A 25,628-nucleotide genomic window follows, 5' to 3' on the forward strand; every position below is an offset into this window, starting at 1 on the left:
GGTTCAGCCGATCACAGTTCCCACTGGCCGCGGTTCACTGCTCCAGGCCAATGGGGACTGCAGGAGGCCGCGGCCAGCAAGTCCTTCAGCCCGCACTGCTTCCCGCAGCCCCTATTGGCCTGCAGCAGCGAACCGCGGCCAGTGGGAGCCACGTTCAGCTGAACCTGCAGACGCGGCAGGTAAACAAACCAGCCTGGCCTGCCAGGGGGCTTACCCTGGTGTGCCACGTGCCAGAGGTTGCCAATCCCTGCACTATACTGATGTACTTATTTATGGTTTCAGAGTTTCATCTGTCAGATATCTCCCACTGCAGTGGTGTGCTCTGGTGAGATTAGTTTATACAAGGAGAAAAGGCAAATAAAGATTTATGAGAGAAAGATAACATGCAAATGCAAGAAGTCTGATTATAAGCATGATTATACTTAAAAATACTCCTTAAATAGTTGAGGCTCCTGTCTACACACTGAAATTAGTAGGAGGGAAAGTATTATTGAGATTCATAGATACATAGATACTAAGGTCAGAAGGGACCATTCTGATCATCTAGTCCGACCTCCTGCACAACGCAGGCCACAGAATCTCACCCACCCACTCCTACGAAAAACCTCAGGAAAATGGCAATTAAGTTCAGTCTGTCAAGTGGCAATGCTGGAGTATTATGCAAAGAAAATTACATTCCCTGAATAGTCTTTCTTGTAGCTCGCTCCTACGTGTAACAAACGTACCTTCCACACCCTAATTGTTTAATCTCATCACACAGGAAGATTCATTCCTTCAGCTGAGACAGTCTGGGTTCCTATGTCATTTTTCCAGCAGAGCTGTCTCTTCTTCTCCCTCTACCTTTTTTCTTTAAAAAACAGAAGTGGCAATTTGAACTTCCTGCTTGACAGGCCTTACTGATATGGGCCCGATAAGCTGATATTTATTTTTTGTCTAGTGGCTTCACAAGCCCTTCTCCTCTACCGGCTTTCAGTAACTCCTGATCAGTATCTTTTCTGATAGTGTCACTCTGAATGTTTGCTCTGTGCTGCTGGCTCAGCAAGGAGCAACTGATAATAAGACAGAGTTAACATTCTCCTAGAACTCCACTGGGGAGACATGGGAGCTCTTGAACCCAGCAAACTAATATATTGATATTAAGACTTAAAATTTTAAAAATATTTAAATATTTAAATATATTTTAAAAATATTTAATTTATTACTAGTTCACAAAGACAACATTTCAAGTAAAACAGATTTTATGACTTTAAAAATAAATAAATAAAGCTGCCTCCAGGTCATTATTTTCTCTTTCCTATTTTAATGGGATGGGTGATATTTTACAGGGATAAGCCAGACTCTTTGTTGCCTGAGGCATTTCCCAGAAGTGTTGGCCAAGGAGAAAAAGGAAAATTCATGCTGTTATGACAAGTGGCCTGGGCTGTTAAAAGTCCTCACATAATAGATAAGGCCTCCATTTTTTATTTTTTTTTTTTTTTTTTAATTTTTTTTAGGGTCTCATCGAAGATCCACTAACTCTCACACAACTGCAAGGTACATCTTTAAAGAGTGAAGTGTTGAGAGTTCCTTGTTTTTATTATTATTATTATTATTTATTTGTTATTAAGGAAGTTGTGAGTACTTGAATAATTATACTGGTATTTAGAAAGGCAATTGGGAAGTTGGTTGATCGTAAAGTACTCTCTGTACTTCTGTTTGTGCTTTCTAGATAGTATTCCAATTTAAAGCATGTGATGCTTAAACATATGGACATCTTTATACTTTCAATACATTTAAGGTATAAAAGCTGCTCATGTTTTTGGAATTGTCATTGAAAACCCCGATGAAGTGAGCTGTAGCTCACGAAAGCTTATGCTCAAATAAATTTGTTAGTCTCTAAGGTGCCACAAGTACTCCTTTTCTTTTTGAGAATACAGACTAACATGGCTGCTACTCTGAAACATATCTGTGCCTGATGCTAGTCTCTTGCCTCTTGATGAAGATTAGACTGAGAATTAATTGTTCTAAGTGAAATAAGACTTTGAAAGGTCCTCTTTTTAACCCCAGTATTTTTAAGTAAAGGATCATTTTTTGCCTCAGTGTAATACTGCAAATTATAGATTCACTGAATGATTCTCAGTGTTCAGGCAACAAACCTATGACAAAAGGGGCAGTGCTTACTGGCTCTTAGTATATTGCCTAGTGGTTTTAACTGATCCACCAAAAATAAGTAAAAAAGTTTTTTAATGACCAGCTCAGTTAAGAAAAAGTCAATAAGTAGAAACTCTGCAATACTATCAAATAGCACCGCTTCCTCATGTCAATTGATAGCAATTTACCATTGGATATGCAAAAACGTAGATACAAACAGTTGTGAATACATCATCACTATTATTTGTATTACTATAGTACCTAGTAGCCCTAGTCATGATTGTATAAAGCTTCTCTTGTGGTTTATCCTGTAATAAAACATCTTACAAACAATCACTGTATGGTTATATAACTACTAACTTTAGGAAATTAGCTAAAGCAAAATTCTTTCTACTAAAGATATCTTTTATGGTAATTTTTATATCACATATGTCTGGACAAGTATAAAGAGATTCTGACAGTAGATAATCTAAAATGGCTGTTCTGAACAGCTTTAAATGGACACTAGCAAGTATTTTGTTTCAAAATGTAGATTTCTGGAGGGAAAAAAAATTGACTTAGGCTGGAGCCATGAATCTTGCTTTCCTTTGCTCTAATTTGGTGAAGTCTTTATAAAGTACAGCTGGAAGTAAAGGAGTTTTGAACACACTGAATGCCATAGAAAATCTGCAGCAAATAGCCTGCTTTGTTGTAGATGTTACTAGGCAGTATATTGAATGACTAATGGTCTGTTTACTGATGTAGAATACCTTCTTTCTGAAGAAGGCTTTCATCCTAGCCAGTCCCATATTTTTTAGTACTGTAAGTCATTGAACTGGCTGGTGAAGTGCCTGTTGTGGTTTGGCAAAGGTTGATTTGCCATGCCTTGATATTCCAAGGAGAAGCATTTGAGAGCTCAAGCCCTACAAAGGCTTTCTGTTAAACCTATATTATTAACAAATACTTGTTTATCTCAGTTATTAGAAATCTATTTTGTGTGTAGGGAATTTATAGCGGATCTACTCAAATTCATGGGGAGGGCGGATAAATCAGTTTGAACATAGACGACTGCCACTCAGAGAACGAGTCATCATCATCAGACTGCTCTAGCTCTGTGTATACTTGCTGATATTCCTTATATTAACGGTGTATATCTGACTTGCTTTTTGTTAACTCTTTACATCCCAAAGTAGTCCTCCTTTGCACAGAAGCTAACTTTTTTTGGATGAGTTAAAAGATTGTACTTGACAAGAGTCACCTGTTCTTCTGACCTTCTGGTTAAGCTTGTAGATTGTACTTAAAAATGAGGAATGTTGTTTCATATTGACTTGTTAAATAATCATTGCCTTGTCTTTGTCTTTCAGCACAAAGCCATGTTAATCCAAAGCAGCAAAGCACTGGTAAAAATGAGCTTTATCAGAAAAGTATCCCAAAGAGAGAGCACAGTGTGAAAGAAATCCTCAAAACTGAACCCAACCATTCAAAAGGAAAGGACTTATTCCAGACTAACATTTCACCAGTTACTCCAGAAAAACATTTGGATGACTTGAGAAAAAACTGTAGTCCAGAAAGGTCTTTCTTTCCTCGTGTTGTCTATCCAATCCGACCTCACATTCCAGAAGATTATTTGAAAACTTCCCTAATTTATGGGATGGAAAGACCTAGCTACATTACTCACTCACCAATCCAGTCTTCTACCACACCAAGTCCTTCAGCAAGGAGCAGCCCAGACCAAAGCTTAAAAAGCTCAAGCCCTCACAGCAGTCCAGGGGTTACAGTTTCACCTCTGGCACCTACTTCTCAAGAACATAGAGAATCTTACCCATACTTGAATGGACCCTATGGCTCAGAAGGATTGGGGTCTTATCCTGGATATGCACCCCCTAGCCATCTCACACCAGCCTTTTTATCCTCTTATAATTCCCACTATCCAAAATTCCTGTTACCTCCGTACAGTATGAGCTGTAATAACCTGAGCGGTTTGAACAATATCAATGGCATCAACAATTTCAATCTGTTCCCAGGGATGTATCCTCTCTATAGCAACCTACTCAGTGGAGGAAGCCTTTCCCATCACATGCTGAACCCAGCTCCTCTTCCAAGTTCATTGCCACCTGAAGGAGGCCGTAGATTGCTACAACCCGATCATCCAAGAGACTTTCTCATACCAGCACCTAACAGTGCCTTTTCCATCACAGGTGCTGCTGCCAGCATGAAAGACAAACCATGCAGCCCCACCAGTGGGTCCCCCACAGCTGGCACAGCAGCCACTTCAGAACACATAATGCAACCTAAACCTACCTCAGCAGTATTGGCTGCCACCAGTGAAGAAGCCATGAATCTCATTAAAAGCAAGAGGAATGTGACTGGTTACAAAACCCTTCCATATCCACTGAAGAAGCAGAATGGGAAGATCAAGTATGAATGCAATGTTTGCTCCAAGACCTTTGGCCAGCTCTCCAATCTGAAGGTAGGCATTAAGGCGACAGCCTAATTATAAGGAAAACATTCCCATCTTTAACAAAATATATTAAGTTTCCATCATTGTTGGAAGGCTTATATTTTTTTTCTGTAACTTACCTAGCACCCATGCTTTCTTTCTTTTAAGATGCAACCAATTCATCTAGGTTTCATGCTATACTTATCACCATGGTATCATGGTAGTAAACGTGATGGTTTAATTTTTTTTAAAATGTATTTATTTTTTTAAATGTTGAAGTGGCCTAAAAAAAAGTAACTTGATGATTTCCATGCAATGTGTTCTGCCTGTGGGATGTCTCTAGTAACTTTTTGCAAATGTTTATGGGTTTTTGTTTTTAAAGTACTCTCTTTGTAATTACTGAAAACTATAGTAAATGTTTTTGTTTCTCATTAGGTCCACCTCAGAGTACATAGTGGAGAGAGACCATTCAAATGTCAGACTTGCAATAAAGGGTTCACTCAGCTGGCTCATCTCCAGAAGCACTATCTGGTACACACAGGAGAAAAGCCTCATGAGTGTCAGGTATGTAGTGTTCCATGCACAGCGAGATCATCAGCTTCACTTTTTGCCTGCTACAGCATCTGCCAGACAAGCTGTAGGCCAAATGCTACTCAGCAAGATTAAAAAGTTAATTTGGGGGTGTTTGTTTTAAATGTGAAAGTCTAAAGATGCAGTGATGGCAAGTGGCTTTTTCAACATGCCAGGCTTTCCTATTTATCTGCAATTACAAACAAACAAAAACAACCCTCCCACTCACTCACTTTTTTTTTCCTGTCGCCTCCAAAATTAGGTTTGCCATAAACGATTCAGCAGCACTAGCAATCTAAAGACACATCTGCGACTCCACTCTGGAGAAAAGCCTTATCAGTGCAAGCTGTGCCCTGCTAAATTCACCCAGTTCGTGCACCTGAAGTTGCACAAGCGTCTCCATACCAGGGAACGGCCACACAAGTGTGTCCACTGCCACAAGAGCTATATTCACCTCTGCAGCCTCAAAGTCCATCTGAAAGGCAACTGTCCTGTAGCCCCTGCCTCTGGCCTCTCAATGGAGGATCTGAATCGTATCAATGAAGAGATTGAGAAGTTCGACATCAGTGACAGTGCTGACAGGCTGGAAGATGTAGAGGACAATATCGATATGGCATCTGTTGTCGAAAAAGAAATACTGACCATGCTCAGAAGAGAGCTAGAAGGAGCTAGTCTTAAAGTATCTTTGCAGAGGAACATGGGAAATGGACTTATCTCCTCAGGATGTAACCTTTACGAATCTTCAGACATGTCAATTATGAAGTTGCCTCACGGTCATCCACTACCTCTGTTACCTATAAAGGTCAAGCAAGAAACAGTTGAACCAATGGACCCTTAAGACTTTTTTCCCCCCAAAGAAGTGATTTTTATTTATGACTTGGCAAGTCAGGGTGCCTGTAGCAATTGTACATAGTTTCTATGCTGCAAAGCAATCTTGGCTTACAGTAGTTTCCCTCGTCCTCCAGTTGAAAGAAGGAACTCCAAAGTTACTGTATTCTCAGGGCATAAAAAGAGGCAAGGACTATGTATTGCCTCCCCACTTACTAAAAAACAATCATCAATCCATAATTACTTTTTCAGTGACAGTCCTTCATAATTTATTATGCAATTTACCATTCTAAAAGCAATAATTAGCAAACGTTTACAATGACCAGAAAATTCGTTGTAATTTTGAATATAAATCTTTATATTTTTGTCGTGTGGCCATTCTTTGTAGATAATTTTTTTTTCTGTGCACATCTATTTTAAAAACCTAAGATTGGGTGGGGGGGAACATTACTTCAGTAAATATGTCTATGTACCAGTGTTTTTGAAAATGAGGTTTTTGTATTGCCAAAAGTGGGTATTTGACATGTTGAATGGTTTGAAAAGTGCTGTGTACTTTCATGGAGCAGGTAGATGTGCAAAATCATTCCCCCTCTCCCCCCACCCCTCGAAAAAAAAAAGCGACTAGCAGTAAACAGGGAAAAGAATACCATACCTGCCTATCTGTGAGTTGTAAAGAGATTTTTCTACCTGCAGCACTACCTATAACAGATGTGGAATAACAAATACCCAGCCTCACATAAATAATACAATAGACAGGCTTTTAGAAAAAAAAGACACATTACATTCTGCAACTTTGTAACCTAAAGCAATGCATGAATGTGAAAAAGTGGCTGTTTCTAAAAATGACGATTAAAATTTTTGTGAAAACACCTTAAAAATCAAACATAGATATCCCAAATGTGCTGCCTACAAGGAGTATTTGGCTGAGATTTTATTCCCAGAATCTTCTGGGGATCAGAAGATGGTCAGATTCCTTGAGAAATAAGGTTTTTTTGTTTTTATTCCCCACCCAGTTTCCTTGGGCAGAAGGGGATAATGAAGTCCTTTCCTGGCACTTTTCTTTTTTTTTTTCGCTTCCTGTACGATTCAGAGTTTCCTCAGTATTTGTGTTTGTACATTTTGTGGTTAATTTAATTAAAGATGAAAAGGGCATTGGCAAAGTTGTTGAACAACAATTACCTCATTGCGTGTGTCCAGTGGTGCAGAAAATGCTGTTTTATCTAATGCTTTGCTACTTTCGAGAAGAAACCAAATGTTCACAGAAAAGATAGAATGCACGTTCTTTTATCTTTTTGTTTTGCTAAGCCCAAAGATATCATGTTGGCATTGGAGGTGTAGCAAAGAACACATGTATATTTATAGATATATTTATACCACTATACCATATATGTATATAGCTATATAATTTATACCACTTAAGTTGTGAGCCAAACCATGTAATAAAACCTATTTTTCATCTAAGTGTGAAGATCAAATGTTATCCAACTCCGCATATCATCTGATGAACCCAACATCAGAATGCTGCGTTAAGGCATTTATCACTTGCTAGTACACATGCACAGTTGCTCATTTGAGGCTTGATCTTGCAAACACTTACATTAATTTTACTGATGTGCAGTCTCACAGAATTCAGTGGGATTACACACTTCAAAGTGTTTGCAGGACTGGGTCTTGGATCTCCTCATATCTTTGCTGGTTGGTTTGTTTGTTTGTTTTTGAATAACCAAATAACCAGAATGCTTAACTGAAAAAAACCTGAAAATAAACCAAAAGAAATCAAAATCTCAACCATGTATGGTATAAATATAATACACAATGGTGAATAGTGGAATGAACTATTTAAAGTAATTTGGGTTATTTAGGGTGACCCTAATGTCTCATTTTGCTCTGTCCCTTAAGAGTTATGTGGTCACCTGCAACTTGCAGAAAAATAAATAGCATTATTACACCCTTTATCACTGTATACATTCTATCTACTTATATTCTTATAAATTATAGATTTTAGTAGACCACTTCATAAAGCCGGGGTTTGGGGATTTTTATTTTTAAATGTCATTCTAATACCTTCTATTAATAAATAAACCCCAAACCTAAGAAAATCCAAGAAAAATACAGCTTTTGAAGGACTACAGTTGTACGTTCGTTACATTTCTATTCCTATAAATTGTGAGGCTGACATCTTTTAATGTAGCAATGGTTCTCAAAAAAAGTACTTAACTGTAGGATAAACCAAAGTATCACTACTGTCACTGGGCACACACTTCTCTTTTTATTTGCCTGTAGTGCTTTCTTTGTATTTGTTACAAATTTTACAAAGATATATATGCATCAGCTTTAAGAATTGTTACTACTCTTTACTGTTTTTTTCTACTTCCCTTAGAACTTTTACATGTGAATGTAGCAACAATCAACAGTGTTTTTTCTCTTTTAAGAAAGACTCTGACCAAAGTTAACAAGCTTTTTACTTTGCTAGAACAACAAACTATCTTATGTTTACGTACTGGTTTACATTGTTATTTATGTGCGAATTGTCAAAATGTAAATTAAATATAAATGTTCATTGCTTTATTAATGCTTCACTTATTTTCAATGTCTTACACTGTCTGCACAGGCAACTGATTTTCAGACTACATTCCCACCTTTGGGCACAAACACATTGCATACTGACAACTATCATGTTGTGAATAATACTGACTTCTGCCTTTTGTGAGTTTTTCTTTCTATAATTCAAATGCAACATACAACAATGCCAGGGTTAAGTTTAATATTTTCTTAACTAAATCACTCTCTCTTGGTTTTTAGCCTATAACACTTTCTTTCTTTTCTTTAGAATTTCACAAGTTATGATGAAAACATTTTTACAATATCTGCCTTTCAGAGACATGACCAGGGTTTTAATATTACATTTTTTTTTCCAAATGCTTATCATTTCTGGCCTGAAACTGTAACCACTGGGACCACAATGAGACAATCACAATGTTTGCATGAGACCACTTAATCCTGTATTAAGATGGTAGGAACTACATTCAAAACAAATGGGGATCTCACAAAATAGATGTGCTCATGAGCTAATTCTAGAAAAAGTTTGAGCTCGCTCAGCCAAAACTGAACAACAACAGGGGGATCCTTCACAAAGTGAATTCCATGTTTGCTACTTCCATCATCCACTATGAGATCTAAAACAGAATAGGCCATGTGGCATCCTTTCTTACCTGAACGTTAAAGAAATAATGTTCCTTACACTCAACACTGTATGATGTTTTTAAAAGTATTTCACTGTCCTCTTTAAATTCATTTAAACATCTGTCTCAAGAATTTGAAATATTGCCAACAGCAAACTGTGGAGTTAAGAAAACCAGAGCACTGTTGTCATAAATGTGCCAAATGGTGCATGTTATACTCTTTTATTCTACAGAGCAATTGCTGTAATTTTTTTTTTTTTAAAGTAGGATAACCGTTACCACCATAAATCATAGTTCATTACTTGGCAAGGCATTGCTTTGTGCGGGAGAGTTATGTCCTGGGGACACTGGTAAGCTTTAGAAGATGTTTAATAAACCACATTACATAAAAAGACAATGCACATTATACCTCGCAGCCTCATTAGCCTGAAGTCAGCAGCTGTTGCATTTGGTTTTGGTGAAACTGAAGCTAGTTAGCAGGCATTAAAGAGAGCATATTGTAACCAGAAATACAGCGGGCTTAAAAAAAAACAAAACGGTTATTAACTGTGTAAGAAGCAAACTATGCAGGTAACAGACATTTTTTCTTCCTATTGCTTCATAGGGACCCAATCCTGCGAGGTATTTAGTGCTTCCTATCAAGATGCTAAGTACCTACAACTCCCACTGAAGAAGTGGGATGCTTGTTTACGTTATCAGTTAAAGTCCCTACAGAAGGCTTAATTTGAAATTCAATTTTAAATATTATAGAGGAAAAAACTGATTTCCAATGGTTTTGCCAGCTGATTTTGGGCTAACACCACAAAGGAACATAGGCCTTGCAACCTGGGAGATGTTCAAATGCCTGCTCCACATCAGGCAGAGGGAAGAATTGAACCAGGGTCTCCCACATCTGAGGTAAGTACCCAACCTACCGGGTTAAAGGCTGTAAGGGAAGAAGCCACCTTCTCCTGTGTGGCAAGGGAAGCTTGCTCTGAGCACACCCACTAGTTCATGCCCTGTAGATAGGGTAGATGAGGCACTGCCTAGTTGGAGGGGCTGCTGGGTCTAAGCAGTAAGGCAGGCGCTAAGCTGCTGGGAAACAGGACTGAGGCAGCTGTCCACATAGCCGGCCACCAAAAACTAGGTGCTTAGGGACCCGGATGGCAAAAATGTAGATGCCAAGGTACTTCAGGGGCCTACAGTTAGGCAGCAGTTGAGCAGTGATTTTAAGGATCTCAGACATGCCCAAGTGTTAGATTTAGGCACCTAACTCCATAATGCTTGACACAAGAGCAAGCTATATCTAAAATCAATCCAAATAAAGCCTTAAAAAGTATTTTCCATCACTACTGAGTTGTAGAAACTTGTAGTTTAGGGCTAGACTCTAGGACAGAAATGAATTAATCCTCTACTGCTGGCAATGCTGAACTAGAGAAATGAAATAGGGAAGAGTGACCCCATGAGTTATCATTAGGCTATAAAGCCTTTCAGGTATAAGTTATTAGTTTGAAGTCAGTGGGCCCACAGGCATAGTGGTCATTCCAGGATTGTTGTTTAGAGGCATTAAAGTGGAAAATAGTTTTTTTATGTATATAAAACTAACTATTTTTAGCCATGAAACACTCAGCTCAGTACTGCATATGATAAACCAGAATGGAGGCTATAAAAGTAAATTGTGTCCCTATAACTTGCTAGAATGCTTAAAAAAATCAAACACAATCATGGAGCAAGGACTGTACATTGTATAATTTATTTAGAATCACAGAAGAATTTTAATAAAATAATTATAATGCAAGGCACAAGAGACAATGAGGGAAATACAACTGTGCTGTGATAAGGTCTAGTGATGGCTCTTAAAATGATTAGGAGATGGGGAAAAAATAAAGAATGACTGGCTAATTCCTAATGTGGAAAGAAGGGAGGGGTGGGGTGGGGTTCAATATTTTACAACTTGCAAGAGGAAGTGAATTGCTAAGTAGCAAAATACACCAATGGCACGGTTGTAGGTCAAGGCTGTGAGGAACTCTAGAAGATCCTAAATACCCAGGAAATTGAGTAACCCAAACACAGGTGAAGATAAATATAGGTAAGTACAAGGAAATGTGCAATGGGAGAAGGAACAAATCACAGCTGGCCTCACCTCCCCCATGCTGGAGACCACTTGCTCTCTCTAGGCCATCCGTTACTGTGAGTTGTTATGGTTGATTTGAAAGCCAGTAGATGACAGCTCAGAGCAGTAGCAGTTGTGGGGTGGAGGCTAGGCTGACCAGATAGCACGTGTGACAAATAGAGTTTCCAGGTATCTGGTTTTCAATCGGAACACCCAATCAAAAAGTTACCCTGGTGGCTTCGGTCAGCACTGCTGACCGGGCCTTTAAAAGTCAGGCCGGCAGCACAGTGGTGCTAAGGCAAGTTCCCTGCCTGCCTTTGTGCCGCGCAGCTCCCAGAAGCAGCAGCATATCCCCTCTCTGGCTACTAAAAATAGGGGCAGTCAAGGGGGCTCGATGTACCGTGCAATGCCCCTCCCTCAGTGCCAGCTTTGCAGCTCCCATTGGCCAGGAACCATGACCAATCGGAGCTGCGGGGGTGGCACCTGCAGATGGGACACTGTGCAGAGCCGCCTGGCTGTGCCTCTGCGTACGGGTTGAAGGAGGGCCATGCTGTTGCTTCCAGGAGCATCCTGAGTTAAGCACTAACTGGAGCCTGCACCCCTGACCCACTTCTGCAGCCCAACCCCTGCCCCAGCCCTGATCCCCCTCCAATCTTCCAAACCCCTCAGTCCCAGCTCAGATCACCCTCCTGCACCCCAAACCTCTCAGTCCCAACCCCACCCCAGAGCCTGCACCTCCAGCTGGAGCCCTCACACTGCCCCCCCCTCACCCCAAACCCCTGCCCCAGCCTGGAGCCTCCTCCTGTACCTCAAACCTCTCAGCCTCAGCCCAGAGCCCCCTAAACCCCTCATCCCCAGCCCCACCCCAGAGCCTGCACCCCCCAACCCCCTGAGCAAGCCTGGTGAAAATGAGTGAGAGTGAGGAGAGCGAGCGACAGAGGGAGTGGGGATGGAGTGAGCAGGGGTGAGGCCTCAGAGAAGGGGCAGAGCAAGGGTGTTCGGTTTTGTGTATAAAGTTGGCAACCCTAGTGACAAATCAGGACAGGAGGTGGGGGGTAATAGGCACCTATATAAGAAAAAGCCCTGAATATCAGGACTGACCCTATAAAATCAGGGTGTCTGGTGACCCTAGTGGAGGCCCAAGTATGCTCTCTGCTGAAGAGACAGATTACTATAAACTCTTGCCTACTCAGCGACTGAGGCTGGAGAGAACCATTTTTTGGTAGCCATAGTGGGGCCTACAAAGGGGCTAGCTAAAAGAGGAATTGAAGCCATTTTAAAGAGGGGAGCAATTGTGCAGCTGTGTGCTACAATTTTGCCTGCAATTTTACATAAGTGCCATTTCCCTTGACCAGAATGTGGACAAATATAAGGGCCAGAGCATTGAGAAACGAGGAATTAAACAAAAGTATTAACTGTTTCAAAAGAACTGGCCTGTAAAGCAGCACAAAAACAAAAACACCAGGCTAAGGGAAAAGTTCTTCAAAAGAACATACTGGATGTTGTTAGCAGTTCCTTTAGCATAGCTGGTTAGCGTAATTATACTCATTCTTACAGATGGGGAACTGAAGCCCTGAGAGGTGAAGTGACTTGCCCATGGTTAAACTGCAAATCAGAGGCAGAATGGTATAGAAGCCAGGTGTCAGACTCCAAGCACAGTTCTAACTACTCAACCATGCCTCGTGTTTCTGCTACTCAGAAGGCCGCTGGCTCAAACTGGTGATTTCATAAAAGGCACCAAGTCCCTGCCTCGGTTAACTTTACCAACCAAATGGGAAGAAGAAACTGGATTGGCTGCAACAAGAGCCATTAGAATGACATTAGGGCTAGAGAGGATTACTAGTTAGTGCTTTTGACAGAAGACAAAGTTGGAGCCAAACCATTCTTAGGCACAACTGCCGCCACCCAATGCTGCAGTCTCCCTCTATGCAAGGACCTACACATTATTTCTCTGCAGGTCATCTGAGCACCTCCCACCTCTAAAAGAACCAGACATACAGCAGGGAGTGTGGAAAGAGAGAAGGAAAATATCCCTCAAGCCATCAACCAAGTGAGAAAAATCAGAGAAAAACCTGCAGCTGGGAGGCGGGGAGGTGAGAAGTGAAACCGAGAAGCACAGGGAAGCCCAAGAGATCGAGCAAAACAGAGCTTCTACTGGGACTAATGCCAAGCAATTAGAGCATAGCTTCAATAATGGGATCTTGACTTGGTTGGTGAGGCTAGGGAGTTGATGTTTTCATTTGGGGGTTGTTTCCTCTCCCCCAAGGCAAACTTAGAAGTTGGAAGGATGTGGGTATGGGACAGAGAAGTTTTTCTTTTAAAAGAAACTAGGTGGCCCGCAAGATGCTACAACAAAAGGACTGGGAAAAATAGTAAGCAGGTATGAAGAGGTACCACGTGTGCCCCTCCATTCAGCCTTTAATGTAATGTACCCATTTTTAATTCTGAAGAGGGGCGGGCTGACAGGAAGTATCACTGTGATGATGATGGTGATAATAATAATGGCAATATCAGAAAGTCACTTTTCTTCAGTCACTGAACAAGGAAGGTACTTTTATTAGAATGACATGAATAGAAACTATGTTAAAAGAACGATAAGGTTGCAAAGTCAAGTATTGAAGTTAAGAAATGTCATTATTAAGGTTGCCTGTGTGACCTTAATTCGGCCCTCTTGTGCATATGGATAATGATGCAGGGCTTATTTAAATTATAACATACTATATTTTCCACAGGACCGCTGCCTCATTCTATGAAATACTACCCACACACCCTGTCCCTACCGCATCCCCTGCCGCAGCTATCTTCTGCACCTATCATCTCCCTCGCCCACCTCTGCTCCTCACGCCTCTGCACTCCGATCAGACTGTTTTTTCCACCTCCTCTTTGCTGCCCTGGCCACTAGTAGTGGGAATATTGAGGGCACAGGTGAATCAGTCTCTTTGCCACAACAGCCCTTGGTTATCAGGAGGGGCAACCACAGGGAAAGTCCTCAGTGCAGCATGCTCTGTGTAAATGGAATCTTCAGAGAATTTAGCGGCTGATCTCTAACAAGTCTCTACTGAGCTTGTACAAACTGAGTTTTTTCAAAGGCGTATAAATTGGCAAAATGTGGGTAGTTTTCCATGGCAATGTTAAAAAGGCACATCCCTGACACCAGGAGAATCCCCTGGCAAATTAAGTCCCTGCTTTATGGCACAGAGTTGCTAGAGCCTCTCATTAAAATGGGTGTCAATTTTTTAATCTGGGCAAAATACAACCTCATTCCCAGAACTATTTTAGCTGAAACTTTCCATAAAAAATGCAGCCTGAGACAGACACCCAGCATGGAAAATATCAGTCCAACTGGTTAAACTGAAAACCGAGTCTTGTACTGGAAAACATTCTTAACTATAGGTGTTGCTGCCTGTTCCACCTTTGATAAGGAAAAGATTATTCCTAAAATTCTCTTTTTCCATTTAGCTGTAGAGCTTCAGCCTAGAACCTTGCTCTTCTCCTCCTGCCTGGCTTCCTGTGACCGAATTAAAGAAAGAAAACACTTATCTTCACTGAGAGAGAGCAGAGTTAAGGAAAGGGCACCTTGAAGTTGTGTGTTCTAAGGATGGGGAATGGACCACTCCCAGTTTTGCTCCAGGGAGGCCATCCACAAATTATTATACCTGGGCTCAGCAGAGAGGCAAGTGACCTAAGTGGCACAGAACATAAACTACCCTGTCACCACCTAGAGGTGGAATGTGGTAAGAATCTTGCATTACTGCTGCCCCTGGATTAGGAGATGACTTCATTTTCCAGGGCTGTCTATCTGCTTTCACTACCATTAAAATCTCTTAAAAATAAGAGAGAAAACATCAATAAAAATAAGGGTGACTCAGTATTACGCGCTATTGTGCCCGTGGTGCATAGGGCAAAGCCATTAGTTGCTTTCCAATTGTATTTATCAAGAGTGTGGAATGAGGAAATCAAACTGGATTAAAAAATAACATGAAAGCAAAATGACTCAGCAATTATGGAATCTAGTTATTGGAAAAAACATTTGACGCCCTAGTCTATGGTTTTCTGATATATAATAAACCTTTGTCGGGTGAGTTTAAAAAGGAAGTAGGAAAAAATTGAAACTTTCTGGATGTTTATTTCTCCAAAGAGAATAAGGCCATGTCTACACTAGCACTTATGTCGGCAAAACTTTTGTCACTCAGGGGTGTGAAAAAAAACCACCCCTCTGAGCGACACAAGTTTTGCCAGCATAAGTGCTCGTGTGTACCGCTGTTCATTGAGCTGGTTTTATTATGTTGACGGGAGACATACCACGGCTACACGAGCGCTCTGACAGCAGTACAGCTGTATTGGTATATCTGTGCTTCTGTAAATCGTCTTAGTAATGCCACTTGGGCCTATGACTTTTAACAGAACCTAAGCAGAGTTAGGGCTAGTCAGTATTTGGATGGGAAACTCTGTGTACTTCAGATCATAAGCTTTCGTGAGCTACAGCTCACTTCACGAAAAAAAAAAAAGCTTATGCTCTAATAAATTTGTTAGTCTCTAAGGTGCCACCAGTACTCCTTTTCTTTTTGCGAATACAGACTAACACCTCTGTGTACTTCAGGAAGTTTGGTGTTAATTTGGTAAGAGCATAAGATGGCCATACTGGGTCAGACCAAAGGTCAATCTAGCCCAGTATCCTGTCTTCCAACAGTGGCCAATGCCAGGTGCCCCAGAGGGAATGAACAGAACAGGGAATCATCAAGTGATCCATCCCCTGTTACCCATTCCCAGCTTCTGGCAAACTGAGGCTAGGGACACCATCTCTGCCCATCCTGACTAATAGCCACTGATGGACCTATCCTCCATGAACTTATCTAGTTCTTTTTTGAACCCTGTTATAGTCTTGGCCTTCACCACATCTTCTGGCAAGGAGTTCCACAGGTTGACTGTGCATTGTCCTTTTGTTTGTTTTAAATCCTGCTGCCTACTGATTTCATTTGGTGACCCCTAGTTTTTGTGTTATGAGAAGGAGTAAATAACACTTCCTTATTTACTTTCTCCAATCCAGTCATGATTTTATAGACCTCTGTCATATCTGGTCTTAGTCGTCTTTTTCCAATCTGAAAAGTCCCAGTCTTATTAATCTCTCCTTATATGGCAGCTGTTCCATACCCCTAATCATTTCTGTTGCCCTTTTCTGTACCTTTTCCAATTCCAATACATCTTTTTTGAGATGGGGCGACCACATCTGCACGCAGCATTCACTGGTAGATACAGTACTTCACTGCCCACTAAATTAAAGCACTAGGTTGGTGTTTAGGTCACTGTGCTGCCAAAGATTGTCTGTCTGTCAAATCAAGCTCCTGGGAACCACTTGGGATCATAACTATACAAGTCCTGTGGCACTTGCTTCAGGAGTAGAGCTGTTACTCCCGGGGTTCTGGCCAAATTCCAGTGTCTGTAATTCTGTCTCCCTAAGTACCTGCCTGTAATTTCAGTTGGATACACCATTCTTCTTCACTTCCTTTCCTAAACTGTTTTGTTTTGAGGATCAAGGTGATTTTGTCTGGACTGGCCTTTTTTACAAGGAAGCTGGGTGTTGCAACTTCACACTTGTGGTAGGAGTTTTCGCCTCTAGGACAGAGGCAGGAAGACCTCAAGCAAGGAGCACAGTCTCTCTTCCCCTCATTCTTTTGTTGGACTTAGGAAGATAGTTGGGATTCCAGGCCACCTAACTAGGTGTGACCAAATAATCATACCTAAGGAAGCCAAACCAGTATGACTTCCTTATTGTGCAATGAGTAGAAAAGGCATCCTGCTATGGAACCTGAACCCAGGGCTCTGTGTCTTTTTCCATTAATTGTGAATAGCCTTGCTTAATTTCCTCATCCAAGTACTGAGTGAGATTCCTTACAGCATTCCAATCCATTAGTAGCTACAGGGCTGGGAATTAGTTGTAGCAATGGGACACAGGGTTTAGAAATAGAGCACAAAATTTAGCTAGGAAAGGTTATGCCTTTAATCTTTGCAGCATGCAGTGCATTTGCCAGATATGATGATGTATTTAAGTATACCGAAACCTTGCTTAAATGAGCATTCAAGGGACTAAAAGCAAGCAGTTTCTTAGCAATGAGAAGGTGGTGGTTAAGGCTGATCACCAGACTCTAGAGAGCTGGGTTCAGTTCCCAACTTTACCACAGACTTTCTGTATGACTTTAAGCAAGTCAGCAAAGCATTCTGTGCCTCAATTCCCCAGCTTTAAAATAGGGATAATACTTGTTGTCTCCCACCCTTTGCCTGTCTTGTGAACTTAGACTATATGCTCTTTGGGACAGATTCTCTCTCTCACTCTGTGTGTTCACAGGGACTAGCACAAAGGGGCTCCTACCTCAGTTGGAGCCTTGAGGCCCCAACCATAATACAATTAATAATCATTAATTGAGATGGACCTTTAGTAAAAAAGTAAGATTTCTGTTCATCATGTTCTGGGTATGTTTGGGGAAGTCACTTAAGGCAGGAGGCTTCCTAATGATGGTGGTGTTTTTCATTTTATTTGCATCTGATGATAAAAAAAAAGTTAAACAGTCTGTGGAAACTGTAACCAGGTGTGAAAGGGGCACAGATACATGAAAAGTGAAAATTCGTCTTTTAACTAAGCTGTTAAAAATTAGTTGAGTGTTCAAGAGGGAAAAAGCGCATGGGCTTCAAGTCATTTAGAGAAATCTTTTTGTTCATGGGACCCAAAAGCTGCAGAATGAGACTCCTCATCTAACCTATATTGCAACAATTAGTGCACGTCTGTAGCTGTGGGTGTTATGTATTTTCTACTTTACTGGTAAGTTTCAATTTGATTCTCTTTCAGAAAGATGTGGGGGCATTTTGCACTTGTCTTATCACTTCAGAACACAAATAGCATGACTTTATAACGTACCCTGCCTATTGACACTGCAAAACAGATACAACTCTCTTTAAACATAAAAGTGACCTAAGTCACAACCAAACTGTTTCTCTTTCCGCCGCCCCCGCCGCCCCTCCTCTTCCCCCCCGCCCAGGGGATCAGAAATTATAACTTACACTTACCAATATTTAAAGTGGTCTTCCTTCCAATTTCTCCGTTCAGGATCTGAAAGATCCTTCTGTCTCCACCAATGACATTTCAGTTCTACTTTACATCCCCACAGGAAACCTCACAATATGCCATGTGTACATCTGAGGAGAAGAGCCACCTAAACATAAAAGATAGGTGGGCAATGCTGCACTGGGAGGGAAGAGCTCTAGGAAGAGCAGAGAAGAGGAGCCACCAAGGGAGGGCAGGGCAGCAGTGACCTATGCTTTAATTCCCCACCACCTTCCCCAGGAACCAGAATTGGTCTTTTCTCCCTTCAGATAAAGGAATTAGAAATACATTACTGCTGCTTCTCACTGTGATTCTGCTGAGCCAGTTCTATGCATCATGAGGTGGGATCTGAGACACCGTACTACATTCAAACCCAAACTGCAGCAAACAGTTGGAAGGCAGCAGGCCAAGTGTAGAAATACCCTCAGTGTTTGGCCTGCTGCCTTCCAACTGTTTGCTGCAGTTTGGGTTTGAATGTAGTATGGTGTCTCAGATCCCACCTCATGACGCATAGCACTGTAGTTTGCTAAATTCAGACAAAAGAGGTGAAAGAGGACACCAGCCCCACCTCCTCCTGAGCTCTTTTTTCCCCAGCACTGGAGGCTGTGGTGGTGGATCTGTGTTCTGTTGAGCATTTTAGCCCCTGCCAGTTAGGATCCACAGAGAAATAAGATCTTTGTTTAGACTGCCATGGTTAGGTGGAGTTTGTGGGCCTCCCAAGAAATTTCCCTGCAGGCCACTCCAAGACAACAGCAAGGGAAACCAGACACTTTCCTGTCATGAATTCCCAGAGCGATCAAGAGATAAATTGCGGCTTTAAGCCATAGCTTTTCATGGGTGCAATGGGTTCTCCAGGAGACATTAGACCTGAGGAGCTCAGGTGCCATACCATTTGCAAGGAGAGGAAACCCTGTAGACAAGAAGAAGAGGAGGAAGGCTCATGCATCTCCTCACCCTCTTGTGAGAGAGTCACTCCACCTTCGGTTGCTAGCCTGGAGCAGTCATGGCACTTGGGACATTACAGGAAGTGAAATGATATCTGGCCTCTGTGCAGGGAATGTTGGGGGAGGGAGAGAGGGGCTTTTGCACACACTTCCACTTTCTTCAGGGCCTGGCACAATCCATCTCCAGGGTTTTATTATCCCCAAACGTTAACTCCCTGCTTATATATTTGAATCCAAAATAAACTACATTTTTAAAATATAGCACTAGAGGTATGCATAGTGTTTTATGGAAATGCTAACTATTTTGTGTAAACTATTATACCACCCTCATCACCACAGGCAGATCACAGAGTGCCTTCCAGCAGTAATTTATGTGGTGTGACTAGCATCTGTCAAAAGTGATTCATTCACTCACACTCTCCCCAGGAGGAGAACTGTGTGTGTAGAGGAGTCTTCTGTTATTATATGGTTTGGGGGGTTTTAAATGTACATGCTTTGCTATGTTTAGGTTAGAGATGGCAAGGAGGAAGACACACATCTTGGAGCGGAAGGTGATGAGGTTTGGAATGGTCCTTTGTTCCTGTGGGACTTGATTCCAGTCACCTTTGAGAAAGCTCTGTCTCCTGCATATATGAGCTTGACTCTTGAAACGAAAGGTCCCTACCCTGAAGTGTTTACAGTAAAAGAGCTCGAGAGTGGAAACCGTTACTTCCATCTGTAGTCCCATTAACGTCAATGGGAAATAAGTGCCACGTTGAAGGAGGGCCCAGAGCAGTTTTATGTAGGGATGATGGAAATCTTCAGGGAATTTCCTCCACAATCTGCAGCAGACTGAGGGGATTTAACCAAAATCTATGGGGCTTTTTCCTCCCATATTCTACCTGACTTGACTTTAGGTCTTTAATGCCAGATATTGTAATACATCAGGAGGCTCACTAATAAAATATGTTCTTTCTCAAGTAAAAATGCACACTTCATAGAAATAAAAATCAACAGGTAACAGCAATATTTAGATCAGAGGTGGGCAAACTATGGCCCAGGGGCCACATCCGGCCCGTGGGACTGTCCTGCCAGGTTCCTGAGCTCCCGGCTGGGGAGGCTGGCTTCAGACCCCTCCCCCACTGTCTCCCCTCCTCCACAGCCATGCAGGCAGCATGGCTTGCAGCCACCCACCTCCCAGGCTTTCCAATAAGCCTGTCCTGCTGCTCTGCGAGGCATGGTATGGGGGTGGGGGGAGGAGGTCCCAGGGGGCAGTCAGGGGACAGGGGGCTGTCAGATTGGGTGGAGGTTCGGGGAGGGGAGCAGCCAGGAGACAGGGAGCGGGGAGGGGGTTCGATAAGGGTGGGGTCCTGGGAGGGGACGGTCAGGGGACAAGAAGTGGGTTGTGTGTGTGTGGAGGAGTTGGGGGTCCCTGGGGGCCTGTCAGGGGGCAGGTGTGTGGATAGGGGTCAGGGCAGTCAGGGCACAGGGAGCAGAGGAGTTGGATAGGGGGTGGGGGCGGTCAGGGGACAAGGAGCAGGGGGTTGGAGGTTCTGAGACGGGCAGTCAGGGGCTGGGAAGTGGGAGGGGGCGGGGGCCAGGCTGTTTGGGGAGGCACAGCTTTCCCTACCCAGTCCTCCATACCTTTTTGCAACCCTGATGTGGCCCTCGGGCCAAAAAGCTTGCCCACCCCTGATTTAGATAGAGTATCTCTGTCTGAATTAGTTGATGTTCCCCCATCCTGCTGCCAAAAAAAGGTCAGAATTGACTATATGATTTGCTGAACAATCGCTTTTGTTGCTTGTGCCTCCTGGAGAATTGTATCAAGCATTCAGTTATTGTTTTCCCCCCAACACATAGTCTCCGTATGTATTTATATGGGCTCTGTCAGTACACCATCTGAGCTCTTCAGCTATAGAAATGAATTTACCATCACAACACCCTTGCTAAGTAGGGGACAAATAATCCCAACTTTGCAGAGGAGGAACTCAGGCAGAGGTTAAAGCTGGGATTTTGATGCCCAAAACACATTCAAATTCACAGATACCCAGCCACTGAACACCTTTCAGCTCTTTTGAAAATACCAGCCTAAATCACTTGCCTAAATTCACACAAGAAGTCTGTGGTAAAGCCTCCAGTTAAATATAGCTGTCCCAAGTCCTACTTTGGTACCCTGTTAACAGGATCAGCCTCCCTCCCACACACTCACACTTTGTAAAATGTTCTAAACATGAAAAAGGGAATATCTCAAATATGTGAGAAGTTTAAATCCATAAATACTAGTAGGCACAGCCCCAAGCCACAAAGTTCAGATCCAGATCTGAATTTCCCCAAAGCTTAGAGAGTTCATATCTGGGATTTTCAGTCAGTGCTATCTCTAGTTCACATCACCACTGAACCTGAACATTTATGCAGTAATTTACTGATTACATCTGAGTATACCTGTAGTCCAAATTTGTACAATATTGTGGATTTATAGGCTTAAACATTTTAATGGAAAATTCAATAATTAGAGGTAAGACAGGGTTCAGGAGGAAACACTCATGACTGCTAGGTTCTGTCATCAGCAACACCATTAACTTGTGGTGTAGTCTTGAACAAGTCAATTAATTTCCCTGTGCATTACTGTAGTCCTCTGTAGCATGGGTATAACGACTCATGCAAGTTCTAGTGTGAGTCTAAACTAACCAGGCTTTGAGATCCTCTGATGTAATATGCCACGTAATTGCAAATATTTTTACTATTCCTAGCAAAAATAGGGTACTGAAAAATCCATTGGCTGGCTGCAGAGCTTAAATATCAATTTTCTCTCCTCACATTCCCAAAAAGTTATTATGTATAAAATAACACTTCCAGTTGCAAAGATAGTCAGATCTTGCCTGATTAATTAATTGTTCTGGCCTGCAGTTTTGAAACATAGGAGGGACATAAGTCCAGTTCATGGAGATTAATGTAAATTTCAAAAGAATACTTACAGGACTTTTTTTTTTTTTTTGGTGGTATTTACTTAGGACTTAGAACTTATGTTGATGGTGTGGGAAGCTAAAGAGATATCTTTGCTTTTGCAGAAACTAATAAGTTGTGGAGAGCTGTTTCCTTTTCTGCAGCTCAAAGGACATTTACTATTTAGGCTGCATGCAAATAACTTCTGCAGGAGCTTAACTAATCTACAACTTAAATGCAGATAGAAGGTAAGAAATGGCAGTTCAGTTTTTATCTTTTTATAAAAACAATGAATGCTCAGTACTAAACTGCCTCCACTAGAATTTTTTGAACCTTTCAAGTACAGTCTCCTGTTAGAGGATGATAGTAACAAACATTACAAGAGATTTATAGTTTTATGGGACTGGACTGATAGTATAGTGTTCATCTTCTTTGGTCTGATCTACATGTGGGTTCCAGGCAAAAACTGACATTATCTAAAGAAAAGCGTTCAATATCTTTTCATATAAACTACAGCTGGTCAACAACTAATCCCAGCTTTAAACATAATATATTATCTCTCATCTGTTGCCAGAATTATTATACACTATTGAAAGGCTGGGCCCCCAGAAAATGTGCTAAAACCGAATGGGCCGTCACTTCACTTAGCTTAGAAGCAAACTGACATTGGAAAAAGATGTTCCTCTCTAGATATCTAATGCAGAGAGCAAAAATTACAGAGTTAAAAGAACATAAGGTTGAAAAATCAAGTACTCAATAATCAGAAAATACCAGAGTTAAGGTTGCCTGTGCATATGCATTATGATATAGTTTTTAATTATATGAACAAATACTATTTTCCACCCCAGGATCCATGCCTCATTCAGTGCACAAAACAGAGGGAGCTCACTTAATGAGGAGCTATTCAATATTTTGTTTTATCCTCATTGTTCAGTGCTTGGCCTTAAGCCTTATTTACGGCACACTATTCAAACCCTTTTTGAAGACAGAATTGTTCATTTCCTCTTGAGCTTTTCTATGGCCCATTCATCACTATAGTATCTGAATGCAGGATGGATAGATATAGATAAAAAGAATGCTGGCTTTTAAAAAAATATTTATATCACATTTTTTATCTACGTTGATTTTTTAAAATTTAAATTAAATTAAACACAGATTTATTTAAAAAATTAAATTTGAAATTATGACAAACCTATGTTAAGTCCTAAATTTATTATCTATTAAAATCATTTGACTTAAATAAAAAAATAATATTAAGCAGTACATGTTTGCTGCCAAGTTTTAAGGAAATTGAAACCACTCACCCAGTGGAAGTCACTGGCTAAGCACCTGGAACTAGAGTTTGCTGAAATGCTAAATCAGCTTTGGATAGCAATAGTTTCTTCTGCAGGTGCAGAGAGATATTTTTCTTTATTTGAGTTTATTCAACTAGTTCAGTTCAGTGACTAGTTGATTCAAAGTTAAGAAGCCAATGGGAGTTGAAAAAGCAGAAAAGCTTGTTTTTCTCTTCCAATTGCAAAATAAAAATTATTTGTGAGAAAGTGAGATCTATTAGTTCTAAAATCTTGAAGGACATGGTAACCAGAAACAATCTGTTCCATTCACTAACTACAGATACTTTCTCTATTTAATAAATCTGGGAGTTTTAAATGCAATACATGTTGTGATAAACTTTCTGATAATTTTTCCCTTTTTGAGCATAGTTAAGATAATTAAATAAAACCTAATAAAAACATTTTAATTGATAGTTTTGTGCATTTTTAACTAAATTTGCATTTCCATCCACATAGACCATGACACAATTCAAAAATTTAAACTACTAAATAAGAAATGCATCATTCATTTCCTAACAATAAAAATTATAAATATTAGGAAGCTGAATAAATGTAAATTAAGACATATAATAATTGCTAAAATAAATGAATAGATATAGTGTATCCTCCTGGCTAGCAAAAAGACCAATCAAACAGTGTAAAAGCTACATTTAGTTGCAAACCAACATGTTTTAGTGGTCACTCACCAATGACAATCAACCTTTCTTTAGGAAAAGAACTAAAAAATACAAATCCAAAACAAGATAAAATCAATTATTTAAATAAATACTTCCTGCTTGCCAATTTAAATCATGATTAAAATCAATCCATCTTGCCTGAATGCTTCACAGACAAGAATTAATTTATCTTCCCAACACCGCCATGGGGTGAAGTGGTGGTATTATTCACATTTTACATTTGGGAAACTGAAGTCCAGAGATTCAGAATAAGTATTTATTATTATGCAGCACTTTATCAAAGCACAGCTCCCACTGACTTCAGTTACAGTTACAGGTGCTCAACTGGTGCAAATCCCCGCCCCGCATCTTAACTCAGGCACCCATAAAATTAGCAAACACCCATGAAAAGTTTAAGTTACTTTAGGAACATCTATCAAGGTTCCTTCCCCACTTTGAACTCTAGGGTACAGATGTGGGGACCTGCATGAAAGACCCCCTAAGCTTATTTCTACCAGCTTAGGTTAAACGCCGTCACCACCAAAGTGTTACACAAAGAACAGGGGAAGTGCCCACTTGGAAACGTCTCCTCCCCAAAATATCCTCCCAAGCACTACACCCCTTTTCCTGGGGAAGGCTTGATAAAAATTCTCACCCATTTGCATAGGTGAGCACAGACCCAAACTCTTGGATCTTAAGAACAATGAAAAAGCAATCAGGTTCTTAAAAGAAGAATTTTAATTGAAGAAAAAGTAAAAGAATCACCTCTGTAAAATCAGGATGGTAAATACCTTACAGGGTAATCAGATTCAAAACATATAGAGAATCCCTCTAGGCTAAACCTTAAGTTACAAAAAGACACAAAAACAGGAATATACTTCCCATTCAGCACAACTTATTTTATCAGCCATTGAAACAAAACAGAATCCAACACATATCTAACTAGATTGCTTACTAACTCTTTACAGGAGTTCTGACCTGCATTCCTGCTCTGGTCCCCGCAAAAGCATCACACAGACAGAGACAACCTTTTGTCCCCCCCCCCCCCCCCAGCTTTGAAAGCATCTTGTCTCCTCATTGGTCATTTTGGTCAGGTGCCAGAGAGGTTGTCTTTGCTTCTTAACCCTTTACAGGTGAAAGGGTTTTTCCTCTGGCCAGGATGGATTTAAAGGTGTTTACCCTTCCCTTTATATTTATGACAATATCAAATAGGAACTCTTCAACAGAAGCAGGGACAGAATCCAATCCTCCAGTACAGCGTTCAGCTGCCTTAACCATATGACCCTGATTTTTACTTCCTACAATTCCCTTCCCTGACACCTCTGACTCTGTTGCCAGGACTTCTTGTTGCTCGGATCTAATCACCTGCCTTTGGCCTGCTAGGCTGCCTGCCTCCATCTGCCCACTTGGGGATTGCAGCTACATTCTACCACAAGTGCATGTGGATACATATAT

At 41.0% G+C, this 25,628-nt stretch overlaps 1 protein-coding gene and 1 long non-coding RNA gene across 7 annotated transcripts in view; one reads left to right on the forward strand and one right to left on the reverse strand.

Annotated features, from left to right (window-relative positions):
• The window catches only part of PRDM1 (PR/SET domain 1), a 120,168-nt gene extending 112,760 nt beyond the window's left edge, over nt 1-7,408 (forward strand). For all 6 annotated transcript variants that reach the window (XM_043510740.1, XM_038397865.2, XM_043510739.1 and 3 more), the window contains 3 exons: nt 3,474-4,579; nt 4,985-5,113; nt 5,382-7,408. In XM_043510740.1, coding sequence (XP_043366675.1) covers nt 3,474-4,579; nt 4,985-5,113; nt 5,382-5,957 — 1,811 coding nt within the window. In that variant the 3' untranslated portion in view covers nt 5,958-7,408. The remainder of the gene's footprint in view (nt 1-3,473; nt 4,580-4,984; nt 5,114-5,381) is intronic.
• Nucleotides 2,207-25,216, reverse strand: LOC119854029. Its single transcript, XR_005292319.1, has 4 exons — nt 25,152-25,216; nt 18,281-18,426; nt 7,545-7,702; nt 2,207-5,913 (listed from the first exon to the last, which is right to left on the reverse strand). It is a non-coding gene; the product is annotated as an uncharacterized LOC119854029 (long non-coding RNA).
• Nucleotides 25,217-25,628: the final 412 nt, after the last annotated feature.

The sequence above is a fragment of the Dermochelys coriacea genome, chromosome 3, assembly GCF_009764565.3.
Source record: "Dermochelys coriacea isolate rDerCor1 chromosome 3, rDerCor1.pri.v4, whole genome shotgun sequence".
Classification (NCBI taxonomy): Eukaryota; Metazoa; Chordata; order Testudines; family Dermochelyidae; genus Dermochelys; species Dermochelys coriacea.